This window comes from Panonychus citri, unplaced genomic scaffold (genome assembly GCF_014898815.1).
Source record: "Panonychus citri isolate SS breed McGregor unplaced genomic scaffold, ASM1489881v1 Contig00141, whole genome shotgun sequence".
Classification (NCBI taxonomy): Eukaryota; Metazoa; Arthropoda; class Arachnida; order Trombidiformes; family Tetranychidae; genus Panonychus; species Panonychus citri.
The window spans coordinates 3,566,677-3,592,555 of record NW_026515546.1 but is presented as its reverse complement, the minus strand read 5'-3'; the positions used below and the strand labels follow the sequence as shown (position 1 = coordinate 3,592,555).

General features: G+C 33.1%; 6 protein-coding genes across 6 annotated transcripts; 4 read left to right on the top strand and 2 right to left on the bottom strand.

Annotated features, from left to right (window-relative positions):
• Positions 1-427: 427 nt before the first annotated feature.
• On the top strand, positions 428-4,639 carry LOC128395517 (RNA-binding protein 26-like). Its single transcript, XM_053355947.1, has 4 exons — positions 428-617; positions 1,254-3,591; positions 3,659-3,874; positions 3,971-4,639. Exons 1-4 carry the CDS (start codon positions 559-561, stop codon positions 4,172-4,174), a joined length of 2,817 nt encoding a protein of 938 aa, XP_053211922.1. The 5' UTR covers positions 428-558; the 3' UTR covers positions 4,175-4,639.
• A 255-nt stretch (positions 4,640-4,894) lies between these two features.
• On the top strand, positions 4,895-10,685 carry LOC128395117 (RNA-binding protein 26-like). Its single transcript, XM_053355519.1, is given in 6 exon segments — positions 4,895-5,080; positions 6,001-7,187; positions 7,190-8,334; positions 8,440-8,856; positions 8,932-9,147; positions 9,378-10,685. Coding segments are annotated over 6 exon segments (3,759 nt in total). The 5' UTR covers positions 4,895-5,021; the 3' UTR covers positions 10,113-10,685.
• A 128-nt stretch (positions 10,686-10,813) lies between these two features.
• LOC128395539 (group 3 secretory phospholipase A2-like) lies at positions 10,814-14,600 on the top strand. Its single transcript, XM_053355971.1, has 5 exons — positions 10,814-11,425; positions 11,495-11,640; positions 11,719-11,866; positions 12,247-12,464; positions 14,047-14,600. The coding sequence occupies exons 1-5, from the start codon at positions 11,399-11,401 to the stop codon at positions 14,237-14,239; spliced, it is 732 nt and encodes a 243-aa protein (XP_053211946.1). The 5' UTR covers positions 10,814-11,398; the 3' UTR covers positions 14,240-14,600.
• A 1,443-nt stretch (positions 14,601-16,043) lies between these two features.
• On the top strand, positions 16,044-19,131 carry LOC128395664 (neprilysin-11-like). Its single transcript, XM_053356126.1, has 15 exons — positions 16,044-16,088; positions 16,160-16,324; positions 16,398-16,487; positions 16,566-16,777; positions 16,842-17,021; positions 17,085-17,290; positions 17,355-17,583; positions 17,657-17,833; positions 17,904-18,007; positions 18,090-18,206; positions 18,279-18,477; positions 18,540-18,605; positions 18,679-18,777; positions 18,850-18,926; positions 19,003-19,131. The coding sequence occupies exons 1-15, from the start codon at positions 16,052-16,054 to the stop codon at positions 19,100-19,102; spliced, it is 2,058 nt and encodes a 685-aa protein (XP_053212101.1). The 5' UTR covers positions 16,044-16,051; the 3' UTR covers positions 19,103-19,131.
• A 66-nt stretch (positions 19,132-19,197) lies between these two features.
• LOC128395663 (integrator complex subunit 1-like) lies at positions 19,198-23,544 on the bottom strand. Its single transcript, XM_053356125.1, has one exon. The coding sequence runs from the start codon at positions 23,372-23,374 to the stop codon at positions 19,490-19,492; it is 3,885 nt and encodes a 1,294-aa protein (XP_053212100.1). The 5' UTR covers positions 23,375-23,544; the 3' UTR covers positions 19,198-19,489.
• Positions 23,545-24,072: 528 nt separating this feature from the next.
• On the bottom strand, positions 24,073-25,840 carry LOC128395116 (uncharacterized). The gene is made up of 3 exons (XM_053355518.1): positions 25,830-25,840; positions 24,452-25,197; positions 24,073-24,410 (listed from the first exon to the last, which is right to left on the bottom strand). Exons 1-3 carry the CDS (start codon positions 25,838-25,840, stop codon positions 24,073-24,075), a joined length of 1,095 nt encoding a protein of 364 aa, XP_053211493.1.
• Positions 25,841-25,879: the final 39 nt, after the last annotated feature.

Here is a 25,879-nt window from a genome sequence, read left to right as displayed (position 1 = left end):
CTATTGATTGTGATTCCATTTATTTCATCAACAATTAAAAGAAACTTTTTTACAATTTAATTAGCAAAAACCTAATCAACTAACAACATTAAATTCACTCAAAAAGTCAAGCCATTAACTGATTATTTAAATTGTCTTTTCAATCGTAAATTAATTGTTAGAATTTTCAACAATTCGAGTTTGTTATTCTCCTTTATTTCTACTCGAATTTTCAAATAGTTCTAATTACAATTAATCCAAATTCACCAATTCGATACAATCATTTTCCTTTCTAATTACAGAATTCACAGTTGATTGTGAAAAGAAAATTGATTAATTGGTTAATTCTGATAAGAATTAAAAACCATTTCCTTTTCCATGGATTCGAATTTGGATTCGATATTTTCTGTTAGTATCAAGTATCTTTTTCTTATTTGGATCCATAAGATTTTGAGAAAAAATTGATTGTTGATTTTTTTGTTTCTCTTTCAACACTTTTTACCCAATGGATTTTTCTGTCAATTAATTAATTGTTGTATAAAAATACTTTTTAAATAGTCATTTAATTTTGTTGTAATCATGTTAATCGAAAATCCTGAATCCCTACAAACCTGGTTAACTTCCTATTTAGAGCCTTTGTAAGTCATTTTAATTCATTTTCTTCTTTCATCTTTTTTTCTATTTCTTTCTCTTTCTTTTTCTCTCTTTTCTCTTTCTCTCTAATAATTTCTCTTTCTCTCAACCTTTTCTTTCATTTTTCTCTTGTATCTTTCTTTCTCTCTTTAATTACTAGAGAATACGTTTCTTAATTGCACATTTTTATTTCTCTTTCCTGTTAATCAATTATCTTTATTTTCCAATATTCAGTCAATTTATTGGGCCTCAAGGTTTAAGTCTCATTATCTTTTAACCTCTTTACCCGCCAACCAATAGTCTAAATCAATTGTATCCAATGTCTCATTTTCTCATCTCAAAAATTTGATTACATTTTAAATTCTCTTTTGTAATCATTTCTTTGTTCTTTCATTTTATTCCTAAAAAAAATTCTCAATACAATTAGAGTTAATTGTACGTCTCTATCTCGATATTCCGCCCTAGGTAATTTGAGATTATTGCTTGTTGGTTATAATCATTAGCCTTTAATAGTGTTTCGTAATTACAGATTCACATGCTCTTTTCTTTGATTCTTGATTGAATCTTTTGGTCGTCTTGAAATATTCAAATTTCATTGTTTTGGTTTTAATTGTTGTTCTTTTTTTTTCTCTGTTTCATAGGTGTGATGCTGATCCACAGGCTTTGGCTCAATATGTGATCGCGTTAATTTGTAAAGATAAACCAACGACGGACCTGAGACATATTCTGTTTGAGCAATTGGAGGTATTCCTACAGAAAGAGACTTTACCTTTTGTTGAGGTTCTTTTCGACATTGTAGAGAGAAAATCTTACTTAGAACCCGTTGAATTAGATCATAATTGTCCCTCGTCTATTAGATCATCAAACATTCTGGATGGTTTACAATCTTGTGTCGATAATTTTGGTACTCGTGAGAATCAAGATTCACCTCTTCAATCACTATCTAGGTCTCACTCTCGGAGTCAATCTCGTTCTCCTCCAAACTCATCTTCACAAACTCACCATCGAGATGTTGATATGAGAAGACCAGGAGATTATAATGCTTCTGATCAAACTTGTGAAGAATCAAGAGTTTATTTTGATGAAGATGAGAGGAATCGTTCAACAGGCTGGAATGGTTCATCTTCCAGGGAGATAAATCGTAGGTTTAGACAATCACGAAGTAGATCTCGTTCATTTTCACCTCAACAAAATGATGATAGAAGTAGAAGTAGATCAAATAATAGAATACAATCTTCTTCAAGAAGTCGTAGTCGTGATGGTGGCCCAGTTTCCAAGAGAACACGAGTAAGTTCAAACTCACGAGTACACGAGGAATTGCAAGACGAGGATAAAGATGAAAAACCTTTATTAATCAGGGAACGTTGTGTAGATTATGAGGAGAGAGGTTTTTGTTTAAGAGGTGATTTATGTCAATTTGAACATGTTAGTGATCCAATGGTCTTAGATGCTGCTTTGTCATCGGTTGTCTTTGGTGGGACACCCGATGAAACCCCTATGGTTACACAGAATATTTCCAACGTGGGTCCAATCAGTTTTCTTAATGAACCATATAATCCGGAAGCTCCAGGTATTGATAAGCCAATTAAACCACATGGGAATCGTTTAATGTCCGTTGTCGGCTCTTTATCAGATCCTCTTTGTGATCCAATGGGTGAAAATTTTGTTAATATTCCTCAGCAATCATTCTGGAGACCCGTTCATCCGTTGCATCCTGGATCCATGTCGCCATCAGCCAATGAGAACAATGGTCATTTGTACAATAATAATAATCCAACCAACAGATCGAAACGAAAGGGTCGAGGCAATAGACGTCGAAATCGTACTCGAGGTGGTTTCTTTAAACGTGTGATGAACGATGAAAGTGCCGATAAATGTACATTAGAAGTTAGGAAAATACCGCCAAATCTTAATACCATTGCAAACCTTAATTCTCATTTCTCCAAATTTGGGTCAATTGTTAATCTTCAAGTTGGTTATGATGGTGATCCAAGAGCCGCGTTGATTAAATTTATTGGTCATAAAGATGCATTGGCCGCACATCGATCCACAAAAGCCATTTTCAATAATCGTTTCATTAAAATCTTTTGGCATCAAAATAATCAGAAACAACAACAACAACCATCATCATCATCAAATTCATTTATCAATCAAGGACCTGGTCATAATTTTCATCATCAAAATCATCATTTTGTTCATAATCATTCATCTTCATCTGATTACATTAATTCACAATATTATCAATCAAATGAATACCCAGATAGTAATGAGTTCAATTTTGTCAGGTCAAATGTTAAGGAGAGACTTGGATTCCGTCATGGTTTCGAGTTTGATCCAAACATGACAATATCTGCAAATGTTAATAGTTGCGGTTCCATATCAAGAACAGTTCATAATCCAGCCAACATGAGAAGCCATTATACATCAGCTACATCCGCTGGTGATAATACAACAAGCGCCAACAACAATAAGCCAATAACTTATATGCCATCATTTGTCAACAATAATACCTCAATTAAATCAGAATTGGATTATGAAGGTTTTGGTGTTGCTCCATTTAATACACTGAACACTGTTGAACCGCCAATGGTGATTAAAAGTAAAGAAGATATTAATCGAGATAAAATCTTAACCAAATTGGATTTACAAAAGAAACGTCAACACATTTTAGTCTCTTGTATGCAAGATCAAAAATTATTAATCGAAAAACTTGAAAAGGCCAAATCGGATAAGGAAAAATTGGAAATTCGTTCAACGGTTGAAACATTTGCACAAAAAATAATCAAACTTGAGAGTGAGATTAAACAAGATACCGAAATAATATTGAACGAAATTGCTCAACTTCCGTCATCAATTCGTAAGAATAAAATTCAAGTGGAAAAGGAATTGCTCGATGTTGAGATGGACTTTTACAACGAACTGCACAATGGAGCAACGGCTTCCGAGTTACACAAGAAACTACAAGAACTTAAGGCCAAGGTCAGTATCTATCAACATGATCACTCTGAATTTCTTAATTGTTTCATCTTTTTCTCTCTCACTCTAGGCGAAAGCTTTGTGTATGAATGATTTGCAAAGTACAAAAAATATGATTAAACGTTTCGCCAAGATGAGAATCGCCTTAAGGGATCGTAATCGTTTTGCTAATCATACGTTAGCCAAAAATTTTGAAAATCTTCGTAAAGTTGATCGGAGAACGAGAAAAATTTTCATCGAAGGGGTTACCGCTAATGATAATACTCTTTTATTGTCTCATCTATCAGTAAGATTTAAATTTACCTTTAATTGTCACTATTTCAATTATTTGTTTTTCTTTTTTCCCTCTTTTTTTTTCTTCCGTGTATCCAAATTTTTTTAGCAATCAGCTGAAATTGAAAGTCTGGAGACTACACCTCGAGGAGTAATGGTAACGTTTAAGACCCGTCGTGACGCTGAAATGGCCTTACCTTTAATTTCAACGGTTAAATTGCAAGGTGAAACTCCGTTAAAAGCTTCTTGGTTTGATGAAGCCGTTCTGTGTAGCTCTTTGTTGTGTTACATTTCATTTCTTTGTCCCAATTGATTGTTGATTGTTTAGTGATTTGTTTTTTTAATCAACGCGTCACAATCAATCAACATCTCATACATATTTTTTTCTCTCTCTCTCTCTCTTGCTTTCTTTTGGGAGTCTCGAAGGTTTCTCATCCCTGTGGAGTGATCAAAAAGTGCAAAAAAATCCAATTAGTTTATCAAATTAATTACTATTTATATTGATCACAGGGAATTTTTTTTCTTATCATCTTTGCTTAATTGTGTCACCATAAACAAAAAGGAAAACAATTCTAATGAAAATCAAATTTAGTAGTAACCGAATAGTCAATTACTACACATTATCCACAAGTTGATGATGATATTTATCATTTAAATTTTTATCCATTGTATAATTTACCAAAACTACAAAATCAATTGATTGTAAATTTTTTTATCATAATCAATCAATTTGAAATGAAAAAATTAAAACAAAAAAGTTTTTCCCAAACAAAATAAACTCTTTATTTTTCTCAATCCAATATACTACCTATTCCATTAATTGATTGACAATTTCGAATCTAATCCAAACCTTAAAATCGAAAAACATTTACAATTCGTTTTCCTTACAAAATCAATTTTCGAGCTACAATTAACTTTAATTGTTGAACAAAATTCCAGAAAAGGTGACATCTGGTGGAGAAAAATCGAATTTGGATTCGATATTTTCTGTTAGTATCAAGTATCTTTTTCTTATTTGGATCCATAAGATTTTGAGAAAAAATTGATTGTTGATTTTTTTGTTTCTCTTTCAACACTTTTTACCCAATGGATTTTTCTGTCAATTAATTAATTGTTGTATAAAAATACTTTTTAAATAGTCATTTAATTTTGTTGTAATCATGTTAATCGAAAATCCTGAATCCCTACAAACCTGGTTAACTTCCTATTTAGAGCCTTTGTAAGTCATTTTAATTCATTTTCTTCTTTCATCTTTTTTTCTATTTCTTTCTCTTTCTTTTTCTCTCTTTTCTCTCTTGTTTTCTCTCTCCTCTCTCATTATTGCTCTTTCTCTCAACCTCTTTTCGTGTATTTTTCTCTTTCTTTTTCATTTCCTCTTTCTATTCATTCTCTTACTTTCCTTTCATTTTCTCTTGTGTGTGTGTGTGTGTGCTTTAAATGTGTGTTATACTTACTATCACATTTTCATTCTTTGATTTTAATCAATTATCTCGATTACTCTTTGATCTATTTATTCAGCTTCTTAATTTAAGCCTCATCATCAATATCTTACTCTTTTCCTCTCTCTCTCTCTCTCCCCTACCCGCCAATCAATGGTCTCTCTCACTCTCTGTATTTAAAACAATTAGCAGTCAATTGATTCCATTCTATGTACATTTCAATCAAATCAAATTGATATTGATCCTGTATTATCATCGTTTTTTTTTCATTCATTTTCATGAACCTTACAATTCAAGTATCTCTTTTTTTCACCATAACGTAAACATTTAATTCCTCTCTTTCTACAATCAATTTAATAATTAAAATTGGTTAATTGTACGTTTTTTATTAGCTATTTTTGATTCTCTTCCTTGCTCTCCTGTTTTAGCTGTTGTTCACTCACAATTTAGGTCTACATGTAATAACCTTTATTTTTAGTCCAATTGACGCTAAGCTCAGATTGACATGATTTTCTATTTGACTTGAATTATAGACGATTATTGATTTGAATAAACACTCAGCTGAAATGATTTTGTTTTCCTTAAATTGATTACTCGCTATTGATTGGAGAAAAAAAAATACAATTCTGTCAACTGATCATTTTCTTATTCTTTTTGTCAATTTCTCCCTCTTCTCTCTCTCTCTCTCTCTCTTTCATAGGTGTGATGCTGATCCACAAGCTTTGGCTCAATATGTAATGGCATTGATTGGAAAGGATAAGCCCACAAAGGATCTGAAACATATTCTATCGGAGCAATTGGAGGTATTCCTTCAGAAAGAGACTTTACCTTTTGTTGAGGTTCTTTTTGAAACGATAGACAACAAATCATATTTAGAACCTGTTAACTTGGATAGTCATAGTGGATCACTTGATGAATCGCCAAGCGGTTTAGATGGTGATGATGATTTACAATCGACTGTTGATAATTATGGTGTCCAAAGGAATCTTGGTTCACCTCTTCAATCCTTATCACCTGAATATGAGCCAAAATCTTTACAAAATTTACCTGATTCAAGTGCTCCTGGTAGTCAGTTAACATCTTCCGCTCACAAAAGATCATATCATAATCGTGAAAGAAGTAAAAGTAGGTCTAACTCTCGAAGTCGATCTCGTTCACCTCCTATTTCATCCTCATTAACTCGTCATCGACCTCGCGATATAGATATGAGACGACAAGGAACTTATGGTCTCTCCAATCAAGGAAATGTTGGATCTCGTGGTCATTTTACCGATGAAAGAAACCGTCGTACTGGCTGGAATAGTCCATCTTCTAGAGGTATGAGTCGTCGATATGGACCCTCATCAACCTCATCTTCATCCTTAACATCATCTTCTCACCTTGGTGGAGGTTATCGTCGAAATCAACAACAGGTCAACAGACGATCAAGGTCTCGGTCGAAAAGTCGTACACCTTCACGTAGTAGGTCACGTTCTTATTCACCTCAACCAAGTCCCAGCCATGAAAGAGGTCGAGCAAAGGATAAAACTCGTACCAGTAATAGATTACATAATAGAGTACAATCTACCTCAAGAAGTCGTAGTCGTAATCGTGATGGTCCAGTTTCCAAGAGAACACGAGTAAGTTCAAAATCCCCGGTAAACGAGGAAGCGGAAGAAGAGAAAGAGGAAAAATCTTCATTTACCAAAAAACGTTGTCGTGATTATGATGAGAGAGGTTTTTGTATGAGAGGAGATTTATGTCAATTTGACCATGGTAGTGATCCAATGGTTCTAGATGGAGCCGTTTCATCAGTTGTACTTGGACTAACCGCCAATGGGAACCCTGCCCTTGCTGCCAGCCAAAGTATCGCCACCGCGGGCTCAGCCAGTTTTCTTAATGAACCTTATAACCGGAAGCTCCGGGTATTGATAAGCAAATTAAACCACATGGAAATCGTCGAGGGTCAGGTGTAGGATCTTTAACTGTCCCCCTTCGTGGACCAGTTCCAACAATGGGAAACAATTACAATCATATTCCTCAACATCAATTTTGGAGACCCATCGCTCCACCTTTACGACCATTACCTCCAGGATCTAGTTCGACCTCTTTCATTCCATCAATGAATCAATCAAATAGGCCAAGAGAATTGGTTGGTGTAGTTACCCTTTCAGAAGGTGGCAAAAATTCATCATTAACCTTACCCAAAATAAATCCTGATTTAACCAAAATAATGCATAAAAGTACAATGGATGCATCAACACCATCATTAACCCAAACCTCATCCAGTGTTAACCTTATTAACAGTGGTTCTAATAGTCACCATCATAGTAACAGTTCACTCACTATGTCTAAACGAGGTGGTAACTCGGGTAGAGGTGGAGGAAGTGGAAGTGGACATCGAGGTGGTTTTCGGGGTGGTTACATTAAACGAATGGTTAACAATGAGAGTGCCGACAAATGTACATTAGAAGTTAGGAAAATACCGCCAAATCTTAATACCATTGCTAATCTTAATTCTCATTTCTCCAAATTTGGATCAATTGTTAATCTACAAGTTTGTTATGATGGTGACTCGGAGGCAGCACTCATTCAATTTGCTAGTCACAATGAGGCTTTGTCTGCCCATCGGTGCACGGAAGCGGTTCTTAACAATCGTTTTATTAAAGTCTTTTGGCATTCTAAAGACCAAAGTCAACAATCACAACAACAACAACAACAACAACAACAATCATCATCCCATTCATCGACTAATCAAGGACCAGGTCATCATCATCATTCATCAACTTACGATTCTAGTTTACGAGCAGCTAATGGTAGCATAATGAATGACTCAAATAAATCTGATCAAATTAATTCTAACTCTAGCAGGCCTAATGTTAAAGATCGACTCGGTCTTCGTCATACTCTAGATTCTGATAAAAATTCAGCCTCAACTAATGTTCCAACAGGAACAATATCAAGAACGGTTTTCAATCCTTCATTGTTAAAGAAACAATATCCATCTTCAACTAATGCTGTTGTTGCTGCGCATCATCATCTTCATCATCAACAACAATAGCATCAGCAGCAACAACAACAACCACTACCACAACAACAGCAACAGGAACAGTTTCATCAAATCTTTCAACCACTGGATTAAAACAAGAGACTGGATTAGCTTCTACTAATCCAGTGTCCGAATCTATTGTTCGGAGGAAGGAAGATCAAAAAGGATAAACTTTTAAAGAAACTTGATTTACAAAAGAAACGTCAAAATATATTAGTTTCCTGTATGCAACAGCAAAAACGGTTAATTGAGAAACTTCAAAAAGCCAAAACAGATAAGGAAAAAATTGAATTACGATCAATGGTTGATTTATTAAACAAGCAGATTAAAGGTCTCGAAAGTGATATTAAAAAAGACGCTGAGATTATATTAGCTGAGGCTTCTAAGCTTCCATCTTCAGGTAAAATTAAGAGTAAAATTCAGGTGGAAAAGGAGCTTCTCGATGTAGAAATGGACTTTTACAATGAGCTACACAAAGGAGCGACTGCTTCTGAGTTGCACAAGAAACTACAAGAACTTAAAATTAAGGTAAATACTTTTTTAGAATCATTTTAGTTAATTGGAATTATGAAATTAATTATTTTTTCCTTTTTCTCATTCCAGGCCAAACCTTATTGCATGAATGATATAAGATCTACCAAAGCGATGATTAAACGATTTGCTGAAATGAAAGGGGCCTTAAGAGATCGTAATCGCCAAGCCAATCATACATTGGCTAAAAATTTCGAAAATTTGCGAAAAGTTGACCGTAGAACGAGAAAAATTTTCGTCGAAAATATTCCCGAAGATGATAACGGTATCTTATTGGCACATTTATCGGTGAGTTGAACGTTTTTTTCTGTTACAGGTTAAAACAATTTACACACTTTTACTTTCCTGTTCTCTCATCCGATTATCATCATTATCCAGTTTTCCTTTATCCATCTCCTCTTTCTACTTTTCTTTCTCTTTCTCTTTCTCTTTCTTATTTACTTTCATTTCTCTTTCAGTCATTTTTTTAATCGTTTTTCTCTCTTTTTTTTGTATAACTATTATTATCCTATCATTAGCAATCTGCTGAAATTGAAAGCCTGGAGTCAACGCCTCAAGGACTATTGGTAACTTTCAGAACACGTCGAGATGCTGAAATGGCTTTACCATTAATATCAACCGTTAAACTGAAAGATCAGGCACCTAAATTAAAAGCATCTTGGTTTGATGAGATTAAGGCTAAAGCTGAAGAATTGGAAATAGCTCATTCTCATGATAAAGTTTCGTCTGAATTGGAATCATTAATTGAAAGTGATGTCAACGTGAACAACGATACAAGTAAAATAAACGATGATGACGAATCAGCAGTAAATCCTGAAAAAGATGGAGATCTAATTGAAGAAGAAACAGAAGAGATAACGGAAGAAAAATGTTCTAAAGAACCTCAAATAGAAGATGATGAAGAAGAACAACAAGAACAAGTTATCAATGAGCATGTTGAAGAGGAAGAAGAAGATTCTTCAGCAACAGAAATTGATGAAGATCCAAGAAACCAAGAAACAGATGATGATGACGATAATCAAGTATCCCCTAAAGGAGATGAGGGAGTTGAAGAAGGCTATGTTGTTGAAGGAAAGCCTAACGAAAAGGAAAATGAAGATACAATCAACGAAGAGGAGGAAGAAGGACCAACAACAACAAACAAAAAAACACTTTCACCTGACGAATTACAATTAGGTGTTAGTATCGAGGATGATTTACTCGAAGAGGAAGAGACTGACGATGAGGATGAAAGTCGAGCCTGGCGCCGGTAACCATAAATGATACACATTTACCACCCTCACAACAACCTCTCTCTCTCTTTCTTTCTTTTCTTTCTTTAATCTATGTAAATATTTCTACAACAATTTAGTCTACAATTTGTTTTCGGCTGTTGATTCATCACCATGTTTACTTTTCTCTCTCTCTACGCCGATCTTCCTGATCAATTTCAAAGGAAATCAAACAACAAACTTAAAGATTATCAAGAAAAAGACGAAGAAAGTATTTAAAAAGAAAAACAAAATGGAAATATTTTAAAAAAGAAACAAAACTTAAACTAACAATTAATATTAACGATGAATTATAATAAAAAGGACAAAATGAAGCATCGATTAGGGAACAACCTTTTCCCACCTTCCTCCTCAAGCCCATTTTCCACCCTCACAACTCACCTTTAGTATGTAAGTTAAAATAAGAGTTGATTGTGAAATTAATGACGATAAATACGATATATACAAAGAAACAAGTTAAAAAAATTTAATTATCGATAAACAACAAAAAAGAGAGCGAGTGATTAACAATGTTCAAGAAAAAGCTTCATTTTGATTACAATTACAAAACGAAAATGTCTCCAAATTTTATTCCAATTGTTGTGGATTAATCATAATGGTAACAATTACGATTGTTATTGTGTAAAATCAATCTTATTAATCAGTCAAAATCCATTGACCATCAAGTTGATTTGTAAATTGTTGTTTTAGCTCAATGACTAAGCTTTAATTGAGATTTAATTTACTATCGATTCCTGATTGAGAGATGGAAAAGATTTAACAATTAAGGTTTGATTGTTAGAATCGAGGTTAATATAAATCATATAAAATATTAGTTAATTGGTTGATTGAATGTTCAATGGGCAAAATTATAATGTTAATTGTTGTGATTAAGTTACGCATGTTCAACAATTTAACTTCATTGGGACTTTGGTTAATAAGATATTGTTACATTGACCAAAGATATTTGATCTGAATGAGATTGATGTTTGATTTAATTAGTTTAGTTTTAAATTGGTTGAATTAAATTCTGTCCTGAGTTTAATTAATTTGTTTCTGTGAGAGACAATCAACTGATTCTCATCAATAATGATTATGATTAACTTTCTGTGTCAACTTTTTATCACTTTTTCATTTATAATATTAACTTTGTCTTTCCTATTAAACTTGATTATCTCAATGATGATCAACAACAATCAACTAATTATAATCATGTGTCAAAATCAATTGCATCAGATGGTGAGGTTACAATTAAAGTGATTTACAACAATTTAACTGGGATTAAGACAATGATTCAAAATTATCGTCTTCAACAGGTAAATTCAAGTCTCTTGATTGTTTGGATTGTAAGTTAATTGTTGAAATTGTTTTCGCAATTTAATTAGATTACCGATGGAAATGATATTTTACAAATGTGGTACATTGATAATCAATTGGTTGATTGTGAATATGATGATGGTGATGATGATTCAATTAAACGTTTAATCAATCAGGTTAAATCGTCTTCAATTAAATCAATCAACGAAACTTGGTAAGTATTAATTTAATCAATGGAATAGATTGAAAAATTTTAAAATCACTAATTTAAACAATTAAATCATGTAATTAGCTATGATCTGATTATGACTCGGTTTGATAGTCATGGAAAACAATTGCAACAATTAAGACCCGAGGCAAAGTTTATCACCCAACGTGAGCAATTAATTAACCAATGTGACCAATTACAAACATCAATACGACAACGATTGAAATCAAAAGTAAGTTAAATTACAATTAAAACGATTTCCAAAGCATTTTAAATTGTTGTTTTCCTGATTTTCCCACCAAATCAACCAATTAATTTAAAACAATTTTCTGTTAAATTGTCAACAATTTAAGTAGACGCATTTTTGTTTTTGATTGAAAACATTGACAATTTGCGTCAAAATGATTTACTAATTGAAAATAGTCAACAATCAAGTAACATTTGAATGTTGAAATTGTTTCGTCTCATTAATTTAAATCATCTTCAAATCATCATCATCTTCTTCATCATCCTAACATGTTAATCCTAATCTCCATCTCTCTCTCTTATCCTAATCCTGGTAATGTCAAATTGTCAAATATTTTTGTTTCTTGATTATTACAAATTAAATAGCGTTGGAAACGAGCTGATTTAATGACATTTCCTGGGACTAATTGGTGTGGCAAAGGAACCACAAGCAATCAATTCAAGAAATTAGGACGACGAAGTACAACTGACCGGTGCTGTCGAGATCATGACCATTGTAAACATACAATATTACCATTAACACGAAAATATCATCTATTTAATTATCGTCTCTACGTAATCAGCCATTGTGATTGCGATGAAAGGTAAGACAATTTAGCAAACGAAAAGGATAAAGGTAGTAAAAAAAATCTAATTAAGTTAAATGATTGGAAAGTACAACAATCAGATTGTAAATTAATAATCGAAAGGTAAATTTATTAGGTGATTATTCATGTTTACTGATGAGAATCGGGTCAGGACGATGAACAGCAAGTTTCATCATCATCTTCAAGTGATCAATTTAATTGGATATCAATTGGATATTAATAATAATCATCATCATCCTAATCATCTTGATAAAACTAATCTTAATCAGGATAATGATAATATTCATTAACCAGAAAAATATGATTACCAACATATCGATATGAAGATGATGATAAACTTTTTCATACAAAGATGAACTTTTTTTATCTTCCTCATCATCTCATGGTGACACACAAATGATTGTTATCATCCTCATCCTCATCATCATATAATATTAACAATATCATTATAATGATATTTTCATATTAGATACTAAGTAACTTGGGATAAGCTTTTTTTTTCATTCATTTGTATTGTATCAACTTGAAAGGATTATCATTATTAATTTGATGATCATTACTATCATCAAGTAATTGATTAGTTCAGTCCATCATGAGCCTTAATCATATTATTGGTTTATCAAATAGTTATCAAACAATTAAACTAATTAAAAATTATAAACAGCGGGAAAAAATAAAGAGTTGGAAGAGTAAAATTTTAGTCAAACTTATATATTATAATATTTACATGGAAAGATATTGAGATGAATCAAATTGTTGATGATTTAGTTGATTGTTATGATTGTTTGATTATCTTCCAGTGTACATATATTACATTATAAATCATCTCGTTGATTGTTGGTGATAAAAATTAAACAATAGGGAAGATACTGAATAATATGATTCACTAATCGCAAGTGAAAAGTAACATTTCCCTTATCGTAAGCTTAATCATCTCAATTCCAGTGATACACTAATCATAATCATCATGATAATCAAACATGATAATAGTAAATATATTTAAGTAACAATAATGTCAACTACAAGGTAGACACAAATTGAGTTTATATTATGATGAAAATGAAAGTATAACAGTAAACCAATGGTAATCATGGTAGTTTGTATTATTATTATTGTACATCTTTGGTCAACTTTTCATCCTCATCCTTTTTGTACTCAACAACAATGATGATAATGATGATAAAGGGATGATAAATAATGAGCAAAGAGACACAAGTCTCTCTTATCCTCTAATCATCATCATCTGATATGATCAACATATTTTATTTTCACGGTCAACTTGACTCAATTATTGTTCAGCATCTTAACAAACATGAAAACTTATCATCTCCATCCTCATCCTTATCCTCATCATCCTCATCATCTTTATCCTCATCTCCCTTTTGTCCTTTCATCCATCAACCATCATATCTCATTAGTGGACATCAGTAGATGACATTTTCGTTTTCTTGGTTTTTCCCATTCACATTTCTCTCTGATCATATTTGATACACTTCACCCATTGAATGGCCATTAATTTATCATGATAATCAAACTGATCAATTCTTTGCTTTCTTCTTAATTGTTAATTTTTGTTAAGGTTTCGATCATGTCTTCGCATTTCTAATACTGGATCATCCAATTTGGTGGGGAAAATGTTTTTCAACATCGTTCAGACAAAATGTTTCATATTCACCAAAGAATCAACCTGTAAAAGGAGGTCATGGTGGGGAAAGTGTATTAAGATGGGTAAAATCAGAAAGGCCGTAATCAAGGATGGATTAAATTACTAATCGATGACAATTAACATTTTTTCCTCAATAAATTAACTTGAATATTGATAATAATTTCATTCATCTTTTTCTTGTTTTCTTCATTTCAATCAACTTTTTATTTTCTAATTGTTGATTTTTATTACTTGTAAATTCACCAATCAAATCTTGTAATTAACTTATAACTAATCATTTTGTCAATTTTTAATCATTTCCCTTTCTCTTAATTTGATATTAATCATCTGAAAATGTTTCTTCATAAACAATTAATTTAACAATGATCCTTGTGAAACAATTTAAATTGATCATAATATTTATCATCTCTTTAAATTAATGTTACTTTTTTTAATAGTTTCAATTTGTATGGTAGCAGAATTAAATTCATAATTATATTAATTGTTCGATTTCACAATTAGATTTGATTTGATCACATCACCAATTAAAGGATGGCGATTTTGATTGTTCGCAATCAACTATCAGAAAGAAGATACTTATTAATAAGAGAGAGAGGAGACTTGAAAAGTTCACAAATACACTAAGAAAACATCAAGTTGATCAATCTAAAGATCAATCAATCAATAGCTAATTTCGGATTAATTATGAGAAAAGTGATTAATACTTATCATCGCTCGTTCCAACTACTGATTGAATGATCGGCTGAAGACTTCGAACTGTTCAATCTAGACTGTGAGGTGAAACTTAGCGTCGGATACACGATCTAGAGGGTCAATTTGACCTTAACTAGGGTTAGTATGACCTTGAGGTTTACTTAATAAAGTAGGTCATCTATTAATATTAATAGTTATTCGTGAAGAAACATTTTCATCTTCGAATCAGCATCTTTTCAATCCAATAGAATTTTTTAAGACAATAATTGAGTTAAGAAGAGCATCTTCCAGCAAATATTAACAATTAATCACTTTACTTGTGTTTTTTTTTCAATTGGATTACGAAATATCCGGAAACGGATACTATCATTGCGTTTATCACAATTTTTAGTCTTGAAAAAGTTCTGCATGGATGTCTACGTGATTCTTAGCGATTTTCAAATGTAAAGTTAATCGTAAAGTTAAATGTCCAATCTGTTGGAACTTTTAATCACGACAATCAATTTAGATATCCAATTGATTTAATTTCTTTTCGTTATCAAAATCTATCATTACCTGGTTCTATTTTTTTGTTTCTACTCGAAAATCGTATCAACCTTTATCGATCTTTTCGAGAGAAAAGTTCTGATTGATTTTGTGTTAATCTAAATGCTGTTGTAATGATTAATAATTTATATCCTTCTAGACTATGATCAATATAATTGTGAAAGTAAAACAATTTAATATATTAGTTTCCTTAAATCGATTCCCTAAATTAACACCAACATCACCATGTCAACAATATGATGATTAAGTGACGATAATCAAAATTAATCAAGTGATAACTTTTCATTAATTGCAATAGTTGTGAAAAAATAAAATGAATTTCACTTTAATCGTAACAATTTAAATTGTAATTAAAAGTTTCTCTTTTTCATTGTTCATAATAATCATTTAATCAATTGCTCGTATGGTTAAAGTGGCCAATATCTTGACCAGTGTTAATCTTGGTCAAGCTTTAACCAGATCAAGATTGAAACAATTAAAATCACTTTGTTCAATTGGTAAATTAACACGAGTTGAAAAATGTTTCACACTAATTGTGATTATCTTATTAATCATTTGCCTGATTCTAATTATTTTATCAGCCAAATCAGGTAAGTCTTTTACAATTTAATCCATCACAATTTAGACTTAATTACTTGACGTATGTTTGTATTAAACTAATTGTTAATCAGATGAGAAAATGGATCCATGTTCATCTCGAGATTGTATCAATGCAGGTAATTGATTCAAAGTAAAAATCTAATGTAATGATTAACTAATTGTTCAAATTTGTTTTTTTTTTCATAAGCTGCAAGTTTAATTAATCAAATTGATGAATCAGTTTCACCTTGTGATGATTTTTACAAATTTGCCTGCGGCGGATTGGACAATGAGAAAGTTTTTATACCCGATGACCGGGCAGAGACTTGGAGTGCAATGAATGCTGATTATGAATTAACTGCTCAACTTAAAAGTAATTAACTGTTACAATCTCACAATCTTATTGATTTAATTGAGTTCAATTCTTATTCTTGATTCTGGATTAGGACTTCTTGATAATCTCAACGATAGTGAACCAACAACCGATAACTTTCTGACCAATATGAAACATTATTATAATCTTTGTATGGACACAGGTAATTCAGTAATTACCATGTTCTGAACTGTAGTTAATTAACTAATTGGGATTTTTTGTCGACAAAAAAAACATCCAGTTACCATTGAAAGCCTTCAACATGATCATTTATTGGAAGTCTTGAAACAAATCGGTAAATGGCCTGTTCTAAGTGGACCTGATTGGGTCGAAAGTGAATTTGATATGAATGATACTCTAGTGAAATCAAGTCGATATGGTTTCGATACTGCATTTTTTGCTCGGACATCGATTGACCAGACACTTGCAATTCCACCTACAATGTATTTAAAAGTATCACCAAATCAATTGACCGATTGAACTTGATTAATTATATCTTTTTTCTGTCCATTTCTAGATCGGCGATTGTAGTACTTACCTGGAAGCGACTTACTATGTAAACAATACTCGAAATGAGAGATTTCTATCCGCTTATCTAAATTTCATGATCCAAATTGTTACTATTCTGGGCGCTGACCCTACTATCGCCGGCGAGGATATGGCCAAAGTTCTTAAACTGGAAACGGAACTTTCATCGGTATTTTCTATCGGTTGGTTTATTTTAATTTCTTTTCATTGGTTTTCAATTTTCTATCTTCAGGCTCGAACTGTACATGGAGAAATAACTCATGTTCAAATAATGACAGTTGAATCGCTACAAAATCGAGTTCCAATATTTGATTGGTTACGTTATTTGCGACAAATTGTTTGCAATGATGATCTGATTGACAATGAGACGCGAGTAATTGTGGAAAGTGAATCTTACCTTAAAGAAATGGAGAGAATCCTGATAGAAACTGATGACAGGTAGACTTGGAAGAAGTTCGAAGAAAAGTCAAATTCGATGTCAACCTTTTTCTTTTTCTCTTAGAATTATAGCTAATTATATCTTTTGGAGATTGTTTACATCGGTGACTAATACACTTAACGAACGATTTTTGCTAATTACACGAAACTTTTATCGAATGATCGATGGACGTCGATTACGACGATATCGCCCAGACTTTTGCGCTTCGATTGTCTCGAACATGTTCAAATATGGATCATCATATTTGTACCTTTCATACAATTTGGAGGCAAAACGAAAGCTCGTTAACTTTGTAAGGACAATTGAAGAAAAAGATAATTCAACAATCAACTAATATAAATTCAATTGACTTAATCATTGTATAGACAGAAATAATTGTTAATTATACTCGATTATCATTCAATTCGTTGATTAAATCATCAACTTGGATTGATCCACAAACGCTTGAAGGATTAATAAGAAAATCAAATCAAATGAGATTCTCCATTGGATTTGCCGAGGAATCAACTAATTATACAATAATCAATTCATACTACCAATGGGTAAGCTATACTGACAATTGGACAGTCTAATTTACTAATTACTATTAGTTAATTGTTATTATCTTTTCAGCTTCCAAATAAAACTGATTTGACATTCACTTTGATGACATTACATTTAAAGTTTTGGCATCGGCAAAATACTTATCAACTATTGAGTATTCAATCAATTCCTATGTAAATTAGATTATGATAACTAAGATTCAAGTAATTAATCAATGATGTTAATTGATGATAATCAATTTCTATCCCCAATTAGATGGCAATCATTTGGCAGTTCAATGACAATCAATGCTTATTATGCTCATACAAAAAACATGGTTCACTTGACTATGGGCATACTCGATGCCCTTGGACTTAATCAAAATCAACCAATGTAATCAATATAATGACGTTTTTAATTGTTAACGATTATATTTTTTCACAATCTATTTTAATTACTGTTTAGGTATTTTAATTTTGGCTCAATTTCTTGGATTGTTGGCCATGAAATAAGTCACAGTGTTGACCCTCTTGGTAAACTTTTCAATGAACAGGGTCATTACTCTGATTGGTGGTCAAATGTTACAACAATTAATTATAATGAGAAAGTTGAATGTTTCGTTAATCAGTTTAATCGATATATAGTTAATCCGATCAATCTAACGGTAAATTTGTTCAACTTTCCCATTTCTGTTGGATCGGTGACTCTTATTTCATTCATTAACAGGTCGATGGGTGGAAAACTTTGTCCGAAAATGTAGCCGATAATGTTGGATTAAGAGTTGGATTTATGGTAATTAACTGTAATGATTAAGCTCGTCTTCAGTTTAGAGTTGTGCTAATTGTTACTCTTAATCATTTCTTAGGCTCACAAATTATATACTCGGAAAAATGGACCAGAACCCGGACTACCTGGTCTAACACACTACACACCCGATCAGTTGTTTTTCATCAGATCTGCTCGAGTAAGTGACTTAATTGTTGGCTAATTAAGTGATTATCTTTTAATTGTGATTCTAATCGTTTTCACTGATTAGTTTTATTGTGGTAAATGGTCAAAAGAAGCTGTAGCTGATTACTTTAGGACTGATGTTCATAGTCCGTCACAATTAAGGTAAGACAAAAGAGCGAGAAAAAAAAATGATCAACAATTAACTTTAATTGTTTTTGTTTATATTGTTGGTGATTAGAGCGATTGGTTCAGTTTCCAATTTAAATGAATTCTCAGAGACGTTTAATTGTAAACCAGGAAGTTCAATGAATCCAGTTAATAAATGCACATTATGGTGAATCTTAATTGTTAACAATTAGCTCGATGATAAAATTTCATGATTATCGAAGAGAAATTAAATCAATTTGATTGTTTTTCGTCTTAAATAACCAAATTCAAATCATTGTCTTCAATATTTATTCCAATTGTTAAGGATATGTCATTTGTTACAATTACATTTTTATAATTAATGCTGGTTAATTTTGTGGATTTTATGAGTTAATTATATACAATATAGTGTCCAGATGATTTAGCATAAAGAGATCATCTCACTTTGATTCAATTCTAAAAAAAAGTATCAAAAAATTGATTGGAAACATTGACAATTTAGTTGAATTATTAGATTAAATTTTTACGTTTTGATTTGTGGCTTTTTACTTAAAATGGCGATGAATATGTTGTAACAATTAACAACTGATTACTTGAAATGGGTCTGGTGGTTGAATTGGATTCTGAGCAACGGTGAAATCATATCCCAACATGTTAGCAAATTTCTTGCCCGATTTAACTCCTCGCATCCATTGGACTTCAATTGTGGCCTGGGCAAGTCCAATATCAACCAGGTAACTTTTAACTGTTTCCGGATCAGTTTCAGAGGCGCAATCAAGAGCTTCGAGTAGCCTTTGCATGGAGGCAGCGGGTAAGCCAAATGATTGGAAAAACATGACCAACTGGTGAGTTTCAAGATCTCGAAGTGCCGCTTCGATTATAAGTGGTGATGCTGATCGTAACAATTTAAGTCTTATCCAATCATTTAACAGAGGAGCCTCTTCTTGAGTTTTAACTAATATTCCTCTTGGCATTGAATCAGTAAACCACATGGTAATCAGTCTGTTGTATTGATCAAGTGCTGATAATGGTGGTTCACAGGTTAACAGTACAAGTAAACCTTGAATGTAAAGTGTATGAATTACTGCTGAATGGGTTGGCCATTTAACTAAAACTAGTTCGTTACTTGATTGATTTTCCGTTTCCCATTCCTCTTTAACTTGATTCTCCAATGAAATCATGTAATCATAATAAAGTTTAATACATGAGAAAAGGAAATCATCACGAAAATGTGGATCCTTTGTGATATATTTGAATAGTGCTTGTCGATCAATGATTAGTCGGGCAAGGTCAAAAACGGTCTGTGTATCTCCGGGTTTACCATATTCAGCTAGAAATTGAATGTAACAGCAAACTGATTCGGGATCCGTTTCAACTAGAATTGCAGAACGTAAGCAAATACAGGCTATCTTTTTGACCGATTGAAAGTTTTCCGTTGTCGGTAAATTGCCCAATAACCAGGTTTCAACGTTGGGCTTTAAAAGGTAGGACAAATTTTCGGCCATACTTTCATTGAAACACAGGACCAAATTCAACGCTTTAGCGACTAAACCTCGAAGTGATGATTGAGGTGAACAGAGACGACCCATAAAGTATTCCATTAATTGCTTGGCCACAACAACATCACGATTAAGGGCCGTTTGAAAGTAGCTCAATAGTTTACAAAATTTTCGTCGCTTTTCCTTTCTTTTAGGTTTTTCGGCTTGTTTAGATTCTGTGAAAATGTTGACATTTTCCTCGTCATTTATGTAGCGTAAAGTAAATTCACCTAAACACTGAACGGGTAAACTTGCTAAATTGTCACAATTCATTTCGATTAAATCATTTAACCATTGCATTGTACCAAGACCAAGATTTAAATTGGCTGAGCAAATATTTTGACGCTGTTGACGTTGAATTATTTCAAGTAGAAAATCAGGATTTCGACTTTGACAAAGCCAATAACCAATTCTTAGACCGGCATTGATACTTTTAAGCGTTTCCAGTACCATGATCGGAGGCTGTCTTGGTTTACCTTGTGGGTCAAAGGTTATCAATTTGCTTAAAAGTAAACTATTTCCCTCGGTGATATGACGTTTACTTGATGCAGCCGCTAAATGTATTTCAAATTGTAAAATCTGCTGCTTTTCAATTGCGACAATTTGTTGCTCGTGACCTTTTAGATCCTCATTTGCTCGGGTCGTTGGTGGAAATTCAAAATGATTAGTTATACACATTTCAATGATTAAAGCAAGAGTCGGGTAATTTTCCCAAGCCATGGAACCAAATTTAGCTGCATTATGAGCCACAATGATCAACAATTGTAACCAAACTTTCCAATACCAATCGTTAATCGCCAGGGAAGGTGCTTCATATCCTGAAGGAAGTGTTATATTTTCGGGTATCCGGTAGATTGAATTTTTAAGCAATAGATTAAAAATATCGTCCTTTTTAATGGGAAGAGTGGGATTGGTCACGTCTCCATCATAAATGGCTGCTGCTCGTTTAATTAGAGCATCGGATAGTTCAATCGCTTCCGGTGATTGGACAGGATAATCTTTGGATAATCCCATTTTTAATATTCTAATGAGACTATCCTCGTGAACGGGAACCTTCGTGGTACATTGAAACATGGCCGCTCTTTCAGATTCTGCAGGCCAATTGTCCTTATTGTAATAATGTTCAGGTATTTCCATGAGAAGACATTTATTTAGACAGTGCATGTATTCACCTCTATCGGGTTTGTAAATTTTAACGACAACTTTTTGCATCCAAATGATTGCTAATCGTTGCATCTCAGCAATTTGACCAGAGATTGTTTTGAGAATATCTTTTCGTGTTGGTTTGGACATTGATTCACGAGCGACTGGGTAAACAGTGAGGAACATACAGAGAACGATTATATCGGCAATTGAGGTCAATACTCGGGACAAAACTTCTTGTACATCGATAACTGCAACTCGAGAGTTTTCCGTTGTTAGAACATCGACCAGTTTAACTAGATTAATGTGCTCATGTTTAAGTGCTTTGACAATTTCACGGAGAAGATGGCGAATTTGTCGGAGAAAATCATCTTTGATTAAAAATTCTTGTATCAAATGAGCCAAACATTTGGTCGCTTTGTTAGATGAATGTTGAAAAATGACCGCAATCAGGTGCATGTTGCTTGATCCTCGATTATTGGAAAATTCAATTGAGATCGCATTTCGAAGGACAATCATAATGTTACCATCACTTTGACTCAAAAGTTCTTTAATACAAACAAAGAAATGATTCATTAGAACTTTGGTTTTAAGTCGCATTTTAACCAGAGCGGAGATCACATCACTATCCTCTTCGGTACAGTTTACACAGACCGCTAGTAAAAGGTCTTGAGCGGGTCGACTTAGTTTTGGATTTTGTAGCCAAATTTCCAACTTTTGAGCGACCAAAAGCCGAATCTGTGGTATACCAACTGTAGATATTAACAATTTGAGTACATTTCGATTGATTTCCGATGGTACCTGACGTCGGGTTAATTGTTCATTGATAATATCATAAACATAATCATAAACAACTTGTTGGTTGTGATTATATCGAGGTACAACCGGAAGCTCTTCACCGAAAACATCTTTCAACCCGGAGGAAAACAAACTACTCGTTTCATCATTATTATCCTCAGAAGCGTGACTTGGACTAGTTGATATGGGAGATTCATTGGTTCCTTTAATACCACCAATTAGTGGTCCAGTTGAAGATGAAGGGGTTGTCACAGTGCCACCGGTAACAGCGGCAAGAATATCTTGAGACATTAAATTCTTGGGCGGATTTTTGGTATTAAAAGCGGTCAGTATATTGTCAACAAAGCCACGGCAAAAATCAGAATCAACCCAAATACGTTCACCAAGAGAATCCTCTATGTAGGCCTTGATAAATGATAGATGCCAATTGGGTTCATCAAGATGAGCAGCAAGTAAGAGATTAGCAGCTAAAGCTGAGCAAATTGTTACATTGGAATTTACTTTAACCTTAAATGAGCTGGAAGAAGATGGCGATTCCCGGCGGAGAAGTGAACACATCGCATCGACAACCTTTTCACTAGTAAAATGTGAAGGTCTAGTTTTCGCCAAATAAACTAGACTTAAAAATAGAACTGAATCAGGTTTAATTTTACTCGATCGAAGTTGTTTAACAGCACCACAAATGTAATTTGCAATTTTGGGCTCATGAATTGTTCCCTCGGCTTCAACAATCCGTTTTATCAGAAACTCGGGTTCAACATCAATGGAAACATCTTCCCATTCATCAGAAGGTTTATCTAGAGATTTAGATCCATGGCCAGAACCTAATCTACTTGACTCTCCGGAGCTTCCACCACCACCACTGGAACCACCGATCAATACTTTTGGCCTTTTAGCTACGGTACCACCGAGGGCGAACAAGCTACTGGTCGCTGGTAGGGGAACCTTTGATTTACCACCGCGTTTACCAGGAACAGAAGACATGACACAAAGAGAATTTAAAAGGCAACAGTTTATCCAATAGATAGATAGTTAAATTCTCATGCTAATTAAGAAACAATTAAAATAAAGAACAACAATTAGTTCAATTACAACAGAATAAAAAATTAAGATTCAGAAAAAAAGCTTCAAAAGAGAAAAAAATTTCCATATGGTAACATTTCCATCGATCGCCACCAGATGGAGTTTTTTTTGACCGAAAAAAAAAATTCTTTTCAACTTTTGATGACAATTAACTGATTGATGAGAATTAAAATTAATTTGATCACAATATTTCCAATTAAATTGAAAGTTTAATCAAAAGGATATTTAATCGTGAGAAAGTTACAATGATTGGTTCGATTTTTTTTTCGTTCCATTCAATTTCTTTGATTTGATTTCGTTTGAAAAAAAAGTTTTAATTTTAATTTTCTATTCTTTAAATTGTAACAATTAAGTTACACATTATTTCGTTTATGATTTGGATTTATTGTTAATATAATTTCATTTCTGTTTAAGTAATTTAATTTTGGTTGATTAGAAACTATGATTAGTTATTGATTGTTTTCTTGTGGTAATATTGATTGTAATTATTGGTAGATTGTGTTTAATTGTGAAAATAATGTAAGGAATCAGTGGTAACTAATTTAAATAAATAAATTTTCTCGTAGCATTTAATTGTTTTGATTGGCCAATGTTGATTATCATCCTAAAGCAACACCAGCAGTTACTCCTCGTCCATCTAAGCCAAGCTTAAGACCAAGATCAACTGGACCTAAATTTGCATTGATTCCCGCTCCAGCACCACCCAAACCAATTTTACCACCGATACCAAGGCCAACACTAGTGGGGTCATGACCTCCAAAACCACCTCCTCCAAAACTGCCGTCACCTCCACCTCCTCCATTGCCAAAGATTCCTCCTCCACTATGATGGTGAAAGAATCCCCCTCCATGATGACCACCAAATCCTCCACTATGGTGACCATTAAACCCTCCTCCCATTTGACCGCCAGATCCTCCGCCATTATAGCCACCGAAACCTCCATTATTTTGGCTATTAAACCAAAGTTGCTATTGTAACCATTTCTTTCAGAGAAATGACCACCACCACCGCCGCCGCCTTTATTTCCAATGTGAAGCATTCTACCAAGCCCCCCAAGTCCACCCATGGCACCAAGCCCACTACCAATTAACCCTCCAATATTTCTGACCATCTCACCACCAGAGTTTCCAGCGCCAATAATTCTATTTAGTAGTCCTTTCCCACCCCCATGACCCTCGAAATTGTTATCACCCTCTCCCCCTAAACCTAATTGAACATTGACTCCAGGTATTGGCCATGCTTGTCGCTCCTTTCGTTGCTTAGGATCGTCCTTAAAATCAGTCGAATAATAATTATATTCGGGCTTCTCATACCCCGCCGGTGATTTCCCAGCAAACTGACCATTACCATTGCCACTATATTGACTTTCACCTCTGGAATCGGAACTGAAACTACCACCGAATGCACCCTCACCTGAACTTCCTCCATTACTCCCAAACCCATCCTGATTACTAAATCGTCCTCCGCCTTGACCACCACCACCTTCGTACCCATTATATCCCGAGAACCCACCACTCGATTGTTGAACTAATTTACCACTAGATTGACCATTTATTTGCCGCTTCTCAAAATTACCATTAGTTGATTGTCCAGATGATTCCGAAGATAAAATCAATCGTCCATTTGTTGAATCAGAAGCAATCGAATCAGCTGAACTTGGTGAGCCCAATGAACAATTACAATTAATACCATTTTCCAGAACTAAATCATTATAATTATTATCACTATTAACGAAATTAGATTGATCCAATTTATTAACAGTCAAATCATTTGATACACTGGATGAAGATTCAGTTGAAACTGAAGTTGATTGTGAATTCAAATTACTGTTACTTGATTGTTGATTAACTGATTGTATTGAATTTTCATTTGATGTTCCACCGGTTGATTGTTGATTATTTAAATTATTTCCACCGTTAACAGAATTAAGTGTAATGGGATCACAATTAATCAAATTAACCAACGCGATGTAAGTGATCAATTTAATTGTTAATAATTTCATGATTAACTAATCACACTGAGAACAATTTTCTAACGTTGATTAGTTAACAGATTTACACCAACTGACTAGTTAAATCACAATTTAAATGTTAATCATGTTGACGATCAATGTTAATTCACCTTAAAAAAATTCTAATTACGTAGCAATTTGTTAATTGTCAAACAAAAGGATCCATTGAACAATTAAACAGAAAACAAGAGCTTATTGACATCACAATTAACATTGAACTAAATCAACGAGAAGAAAACAATTTAATCACTTTCACTGTCTATGACAAAAAAAAGTAATTAACTAATTGTTAATCGTACGGAAACAATTGACAATCACATAATAAGATTAACTAATTAATTTCACTCTAAAATCATAGTAAATTGAAAACAATTAGAATCGTGATCAGTTTCATC